The sequence below is a fragment of the Balaenoptera musculus genome, chromosome 4 (assembly GCF_009873245.2).
Source record: "Balaenoptera musculus isolate JJ_BM4_2016_0621 chromosome 4, mBalMus1.pri.v3, whole genome shotgun sequence".
NCBI lineage: Eukaryota > Metazoa > Chordata > Mammalia > Artiodactyla > Balaenopteridae > Balaenoptera > Balaenoptera musculus.
This window is the reverse complement of record NC_045788.1, coordinates 8403185-8411879: the sequence shown is the minus strand read 5'-3', so window position 1 is coordinate 8411879 and position 8695 is coordinate 8403185. Positions and strand designations below refer to the sequence as shown.

Genomic DNA, 8695 nt, shown 5'->3' with positions numbered 1-8695 from the left:
GAGTGTGAGACAAATTAGTGGCAAAGTGCTGAGGGAAGGAATCCATGACAGATTCAGATGCACAAGGTTGAATATTACTCGTAAACTACCTGACTCTGCTAAGGTCTTAACAGCACGAAGCGCTATGTCATGCCCATCTTTTAAAAAGTCTCTGAAATACATGGACACAGTGAAGTCTGTTCAAGGAATTTTACCACAGTCTCTGGCAACACTGGAACTGGTATGAGCCATACATGACGTTGGGGGAGCCATGTGGAAGGTAACTCAGACAAACCTCTTGCAAAATGCGCCATCTTCCCTGAAAACAATCTTGCTCACTTCATCATGACCGTCATTGTCTATACACATGTGCTTTTTCTTTTTTTTGGTTTAAAAAGTCATATTAGCAAGATGATGCTGCTTGAGTTAAAGGGTCTAAGTGAGAATTTTATTAGTATTGTCATGTTGATTTCTTACACACACTCAGCAACTCATTGAAAACGTTATTTCCAAAGAAGTTAGGAGGTTACTGGGAATGAGAAAATCTTATTCGCAACCCAAATTCTCCTTCTAAATGTGATTAAATCTCTGACACCTTATTATTAGGTGTTGTGCTGGTGTAGGAAAAAAATACAAACAAACTACCCTCTGCTCTAGGTTTTCCCTTTAAACTCAAAGAAAGAAGATAGGTTGCTTTACTTTAAGCTTCCTGGCATATTATTTTATTTAATTATTATTTTTAATACACACTATCTAGTTTCTATTTTACCTCAAATTTCTTTTGCTTAAATGATTTCCTGAACCCTAGTAATAAGCAAGAATATTTCAAAGTTGTTCTCTCATTTAATGAATTGAAAACTTTTCCAATATAATTTTAAGTTTACAGCAAACCAGGTGCCTTTGAAGTAGTTCAGCTGTGCTTCAAAAGTAAATAGTAAATTTGAAAGCTGAATTGGGAGTTTTCAGCGATCCCATTTTATTTTCTTAAGTTCAGCATTAAAGCAGTCCAGTTACCCGCCGATGGGCTCATCAGGGCCCAGGGAAAAGATGGGCAGGAAGAGAGTGGGCGATTTCAGAAGCAAAGGAAAACAGACACCTGCTAACAAGTAGGAAATCTTAAAAAGCAGCAGCAAAAGATAAAGTGAATGTGAAAAAAAAAATAACCAAAAACTGGAACACTGGCCCCAATCCTTTTCATGACCATTAGCACACCTCACTTTATATCTTGGAGTTTACTAAGTTTTATGTCGCAAGAATTTTGAAGTGCGTGTTTCAATCCCAGGCATGTTATTCTTATTTTCTTCATGGAGGTCTTATAGTTATGACATACACAACCAAATGAGCTCAGAGTTATTAAGTTATATTCCATTTACAACTAAAAAAAAAAATACATTGCTTACAAAGGAGTTTTTAAACAGAAGGTCCATTTTTTCCCCTACTTATGTTACTATTAATGGCCTTTAAAAATATTCATACATCAGCTTAAAAAAAGTGTCGCCATGATGGAAGTATTGTGAAGTAAATGCAGATGAATCCATTCTAAGCACCTATCTGCTAGAGACTGAATTGATGTATTTGTTGGCGAGTCTTTTGACCATCCTCCTATCTCTGTTTATTAAGTAATATGTTAACCAAAAACAGGTTATCATCTTCATTGTTAAACTTAAAAAATGAGCATGTGTTTGTGATTTAAATATACAGTGTTTCAAGTGACTTTTCAATTGCTCTTTTTCAGATCTGTAAAATATCAAGAAAGTATTAACATGCATCTAACTGAGAGGGCTGTCTTGGACTCTGTAAGTTACTTCACATAAGGAGACAAACCCTACCATGTCATACCATACAAACAATTTTAATTGTGTAGTTACAGTCAATAATCACTCCTAATCAGAACATTTCTGCATAAAGAAAATTGTGATACACTTATAAAAACAGCCAGCTGTAACAAAATAGCTGGTGTTTTCATAGCCATAAACTCATAAAAAAGAAATAACACCTTTATACAGAAATTTTATACAGATGTAGCTTTAAAATTGATTGTAAACCAAAGGAAGACACATTGCAAACATCAATTATTTTCACATTAATTGCATAATTTTCTAAGGTGATCTATTAGTTTTATTTACCTAAGCTTATTTGCATGATAGTAAAAATTGCATACAACAATAAGAGTGAAGCTTATAGTATGAATTGCTTGGATAACATAGAGCACTTTTTATAGGCAACTGTGTAAAGCACATTTTATCTATTTAAAACTTTTAAGACACTTTGTTTTACTGCCCATCAAAATACATTTATAAATAGAAAAGAATCAGTATGGTAACAAGAGAAGCAATTTTACATTTAACGGAAACTTCCAAAAAATTAATTACAACATGATGCTGCAGGATCTACAAATAAATAATGAGGACTAAACTGTGTTTCACATTTTCTTTTCATTTTTTAAAAAATCATGTAACAATGAGAATGAAAAAAAATTACAGTGAACTTTTATTTCCAAAATAAAAACAAATTTGAATTACGGCAGTGCCATATAATACAAGGCATTTGTTGGCATATGTCATCTTTTAACTGCATTCCACAGTCTATAGTTCTTTTGTAACATACAATAGAGTAACAAACTCTTTTTTTCTTTTTTCTTTTTAAAACAAGGGGCGAGTTTCCAAAGATCAGTGTGAAGTGTTACAGAAATAATTAAAGGAAGGAAATAATAATCACAGAAGTTATAATGCTTGTTTGAGGCTCCAGAATAATAATTAAAAAAAAAAATCACTGGTATCATGCTTACGGGGTACACACCTGGGTGTGTTTCGTGAACACAAATTTTCATTTTTAATACCAAACAATCCGATGCTTCACCTGGGGCTGCCAAGCAGTTTGTAAAAGAGAGCAAAACGCTTAGTGCAGTCTGTATCATCCTTTCTCGATTTTCCTGTTTGTGCAAGTTTCTGAAGATTCATTGGCCAAACAATGGACAACACGGTTTGCTGAGCGAGTACAGGGGTGGACCTTCCGTGTCGTTAAGTCAATTTCACTGGTGCTGATGGAGGAAAAGAAGACTTTCATCTCAGTCTTTGACGTCGGCGTTAATGTCTGTGTTCCCTTCCACCGCCAGCTCGTCTTCTAGTTTCACCGAGAAAAGGGTGTTAGCATTTTTGTCTTGGACACTCTCCTCCAAATCCTTAAGCAACTCCTCTTCCTTGTACTCGGCCACGTCCACCTCCAGGCCCGAGTTGTCCTTCAGCTTGCCGTGATGTTTGAGATAGTACCGCTGGTTCTGAAAGAACTTGATGATGGTGTACTTGGGCAGGTCCAGCTGAGCGGACAGAGTCTGGATGGCCTCCTCGTCCGGGTACAGGCCCACGTCCTGGATGAAGCTCTGCAGGATGCCCAGCGCCTCCACCGAGATCTTGGTCCGCGGCCGCGCCTTCTGCCGGCTCTCGTCCTCCGCCTCGGCGGGCGCGGCCACGGTGGGCTGCCGCGGGGGTAGCCGGGGCCCGGCCGGAGGCTGCTGCACCTGCGCCTGCGCGGGGGGCGGCGCCGGCTGCGGCTGCGCCTGCGGCTGCTGCAGGAAAGAAACAAGCACAGGGTCAGCGGCGCGCTTGGCCACCGCGCATGCAGGCTCGGCCACTGCGCTGCAGCCTCTCCCACTGCGCATGCGGCCTCCCAACGAGCGAGCACGTGGTCAGGCATCCCACATGCACCTGCCTGGACCGGGACGGGGACAGGGATCCTGGGCGGAAAGGCAAGCCAGCTAAATGGCCCACAGTACTAGGAAGAAAGTCAAAATGATCACCAGGACGGGAGGAATTAAGAGGGCTTGGGGGGGGGGGCTCCTGGGCTTCCTCGTCAGAGGTCAGGCTAGCTCACGGTGGCTGGAACTCAGCGCTCTGAAAATGTGAGCCATAAACTGCACCAGAAGGATACGCATCAGAGTCGAAGACAGCAAAGCAAATTATGATGTCAATAATGGAAAAAGATTTTAAATGAAGATTGGGAAGTAAGGATTTCAAAGGCATTTTCGAAAGGTGAGCTGTGGAGCCGTGGGGAAGGAAATGTGTGTTTTGTCCCATTTCATTGGATGGGTAAAACGTTGAGCAAGCATATGCATGCAAAGTCTTATTTTCGTTGCAAATAAAATGGGTAAGCCTCTGCTTCTCTGCAGCATAGCCCTTGTGAATCCAAAGGGTTTTTGAGATTCCCACGTGTGAATGTCCTACTAGACAGTTTCAATCTAACAGACACACAGATTTCTTACAAAATTGCACTGGGCTGACACTGCAAGTTTCTTACCGAAAAATAAAGGTTCCATCCATCCCACAACGGCTAGCAAATTGTTTTGTCTATACTAAACTCAGATGTGATTAGGATTTAAATTTAGTGTATACAGACACTTTTTCATAATTACTATCTGTATATGTGCTGTAATTTCCATACACAATCATACATAACAAACGTGTGACACATGCACATAATATATACACTCCATATCCAAAATTCTTATCAGCAAAGCAAATCAACCCGAGGAAGCCCAAAATACTAGAACGTTTGTACTGTGCCCTAAGCATTTCCTTAATCCCCCTAAGAAGCAATTTTATTAAAAACAATTTACATTTTCAAACAAGTACTATTTCTTTTAACTTAACATATTTTTTTTTGTTTTTGCTAAACAGCAAATTTTTCAGGCTTTCGCGATTATTTTAGTGCTTGATATCCTAAGGGATTCTCTTTTTCAATTTATCTTTAATATACAGTCAAAGGTTTTTTTTTTCCTTAGTGGATGGATAACGCTATTATTGTGTACATATGTGTGTGTGTGTATGCCTCCCCTTCCCGCGGCCCCTCCCCCCAATAGCAATACCAAGAAATAATATGCAGGTGATTCAACAAAGAGAGCATAGAATTTTAGGGCTCTGGAAGGCAGTGGCATTTTCCCTGAAAGCGGAAAGCTAAAAGCGTTCCCTTAGATTTAACACAAATAATTTGTACAGCTCAAGTTCAATTTCAACACACTTCCTAAGCAATGGAGGCCAACAACGACCTGGACCCAGAGCTTCCCAATCTGAATTCACTGGGGATGAAGTTAGTGGATCCACTCAGTGGATGAGTGGACACAGGTCGCAGGACGTGACAAGCTGAGCCCAAGGCTGACTCTGCCGGCACAATGATCTTCGGCCAGTGCCACGGTTAGCATGGCCTTCGCAAGGCTGAGCATCCTGACCAAGAGAGCAGGTCTTGGCGCCACCCTCTCTGCGTGTCTCTCTCTTGCTGGCATAGGTAGCTTGTGCCCGCTCACCTGCGGAGCAGCACCACGCCACGGTGCAGGGGTCGGCAGGCCTGGCAAGAAAACGCCTCTAGACTCTCCTTTCCCAGGGGTCTTGGGAGAGGGGCTCTAAAGGAAAGACAGACAGACGTGACTCACCCCTAACCTGTGTGCTCCCTAAGGCTGTGAGGATAGAGCTACAAAGTGAAGGCAGGGCTAGGGGAGTCAGTAGCCAGAAGCCAATTTAGTTTCCCTCCCCTCCTCTCTTTTGGACAGAATCCAAGGTATACAGTTGTGGTCCTATAAACTTCCTGTACAGAAACAGCAGTCATGCCTTTCCTCGGGGACAGTATTGGTACTCATTAAGAAAGAGGTGGCGTTCTGAAAATTCTGATTTTTCAAAAGCGACAACAAAACTCTTAAGCTCTCACACAACAAAACAACCCAATTCTAACAAAGACAGACTTGCCAAATAAGTGTAGAAGGGGGTTCCACCGCTCTGGGGGAGGGGAGATGAGAGGAGAGGAACACAATACACGTGTTGGAAAACGTGTGTTCACTTCCCTTTTCTCCCCCTGAGTGAGATGGCAGTGTATTGTTATCTCTTGCTCAGAAGCCTATGTTTAGACTGGCGGGAAGAAGAGAAACGCTCGTTTCCCTGCTAAGTTTAAACCTCTATTTACCGAGTGTTATATTGAATTGGCCAAGGTAAACGAACCTGAATCTGCTCTGCGGGCACGTGGATAATGTGGGGCGGCCGGTCGCCATGGTGATGCACCGCGTTGCTCTCCTGTTCATAAATGGCATCGCGTTCAGGCTGAGGGAGACTGAGGAACCTTCGGATCATGGAGAGGTTCTCCCACAGGGTCCTGTTTTCTGGAGAAGGATCTTCTTTCCAGCGTAATAGCTCACACAGCCACCCCTTAGAGACAAGGGCATAACAGGTCAGTTCAGGCTGATGGCAGGGGGAGGTGGGGGGGGGGCGGCTGACATTTTCTATTAGGAGCTAAAAAGGAAGGACCCTGTGAAGTTAACTTTTTTCACAAGCTAAAAACACTCCAGGACTTTACCTGGTGGCGCAGTGGTTAAGAATCCGCCTGCCAATGCAGGGGACACGGGTTAGAGCCCTGGAAGATCTCACATGCCACGGAGCAACTAAGCCCGTGCGCCACGACTACTGAGCCTGCGCTCTAGAGTCTCCGAGCCACAACTACTGAGCCCACGTGCCACAACTACTGAAGCCCGCACACCTAGAGCCCGTGCTCCGCAACAAGAGAAGCCACCGCAATGAGAAGCCCGCACACCGCAACGAAGAGTAGCCCCCGCTCGCCGCAACTAGAGAAAGCCCACGTGCAGCAACGAAGACCCAACGCAGCTAAAAATAAACAAGTAAATTAATTAATAAAAAAAAATAAAATAAAAACACTCCAATTTGTTAAAAAAAATTTTTTTTAACCTGTTAATAGCTGTGGCTATCGCGGAAGCGGGCTCTGTTTCTAATACACGTTTAGATTTGCATCTTAAAGGAGGGTTCTATTTTTCAGACTCCAAGGGCAAGACCCATTTACCATGGAGTCTGCAGAATGTGTCAGAGGAGAAAAGCAAGGCTGAGTGTGCTTCTTGTCTGATGAGTGGCCATCTGAGGTTCTGAAGGTATTTAAGAAGGGCTAGGACAGGCTTTTAGAATAATTTTTTTTTCTAAAAGGATTCCCTAAGTTTATAATTTTTGTATTAGAAAGGCAACTCTGTGTGAACATGTGTGTGTGTGAGTGTGTAAGAAAGGGAGAGAAAGGACGTGTGCAGTTATGTGAGCAAGAATGTTGTCCAAGGTAAGGCACTGTATTTAGAATGAGCATTAGAAGAATTCTCCAAGACGGAACTTTCCAGAAAAACACCTCGGAGTCCTGCCTGCTGCTATGTACACACACATGTGGTTCATCAAGTGAGCATTTTAATAGAATTCCTGGGCTAAGAAACAAGGAAATGTCCAACGAATGCCAAAACCTGAACCTCTCTGATGCCTCCTAAGGCCCAGCTTCTTTTTTTAAGATCTTTATTGGAGTATAATTGCTTTACAATGGTGTGTTAGTTTCTGCTTTATAACAAAGTGAATCAGTTATACATACACATATGTTCCCATATCTCTTCCCTCTTGCATCTCCCTCCCTCCCACCCTCCCTATCCCACCCCTCTAGGTGGTCACAAAAGCACCGAGCTGATCTCCCTGTGCTATGCGGCTGCTTCCCACAAGCTATCTATTTTACGTTTGGTAGTGTATATATGTCCATGCCACTCTCTCACTTTGTCACATCTTACCCAGTTTCTGATCCTCAGATTCTCAAGAACCGAGTGGTCCAACAGAGTACGCTGTTTCACATTCTCATGTCTCACATTCTCTAATCATCATCTCAAACCTTCTTTACCTTGGCCGCCATGATGGACACTAAGCAATGGGGTGGATTGCAACGGGGTGGGCAGGAAGAGGGAAGAGGTCCCACCCACACCCCCCCCTTGACCAGCCAAGGCAACCAGCCCCAGCTGCCGTGCTGCCTGTCGTCGGCTCACAATCACACTCTTTTCTGGAGAAACGTCTTGGTGCCATCGTACCTGGAGATGCCCGGATGCTTACTCCACCCCCTCACCAGCCCCTTCACCCTGGGGTGACCAGTGGCTCGCTCACCCACCCTCTTGCCCCACAGTGACAACTCACTCTACCCTTTAGAGATGGTCAGAGATGGCCCTCCCCCATCTTCTTACTGCCTTTCCCCATCAATACGGACTTTACCTGAGACCACATTCTTTCCTGACCTCTTCCTCTTTCTTGTCCTCCTGAACGCCTGCCGGGTCCCTCACCAAATCATGAGCCCCTGATTCCTTATCTTAGCCTCTGTTTTAGGGAACTCGACCTAAGACAAAGGGGTTTCTTGGAAATTCTAAGTAAATGAGTTGGATGGGAATGGAAAGAGTACAGTTTAGTATCTGATTTTTAGAACTGGCCAAAGGGAGTTGCTTTTTTGTTGTTGTTACTTCTGGGTGACATCAGAAAATGGTGTGACTTTCCTTTCCTTCTTCTCAAACTGAACCACTGGAGAAATTCTCTTCTAACTGTAATCTACAGTGGGAAGAAGCAAGGCCTATTCTCCCGGAAATGGCCTATTTGAAACATTTTAAAAGGAAAGATGGAGACTGATAACACTAGCTTCCCAAGGCACACCTACCGTCCAGTCAAGGGTGACAGCTGCTAAACCTCATGACATCTACTAACCTTAACCCTAACTAAGAGGCCTTTGATTCTCCATTCAACACGTTGTTTAATTAAACAAATAATTAACCTACGGACGGTCATGTAATCATGCACTCATTTGATGCTACTGAATGCATAATTCCAGGCTAAGAGAACAGACAGTAAACTGAAGATTTACCTGAAAGAATATTAGCTCAATAAAAAATAAA

At 43.0% G+C, this 8695-nt stretch overlaps 1 protein-coding gene across 6 annotated transcripts in view; it reads right to left on the bottom strand.

The window, feature by feature from the left end:
• Positions 1–405: 405 nt before the first annotated feature.
• Positions 406–8695, bottom strand: part of SATB1 (SATB homeobox 1) — a 94170-nt gene continuing 85880 nt past the window's right edge. For 4 of the 6 annotated variants that reach the window (XM_036850226.1, XM_036850224.1, XM_036850228.1 and 1 more), the window contains exons 10-12: positions 5961–6164; positions 5276–5371; positions 406–3544 (exon numbers count right to left, since the gene is read on the bottom strand). In XM_036850226.1, coding sequence (XP_036706121.1) covers positions 3047–3544; positions 5276–5371; positions 5961–6164 — 798 coding nt within the window. In that variant the 3' untranslated portion in view covers positions 406–3046. The remainder of the gene's footprint in view (positions 3545–5275; positions 5372–5960; positions 6165–8695) is intronic. The other 2 variants (XM_036850229.1, XM_036850230.1) reach the window with 2 other exon arrangements.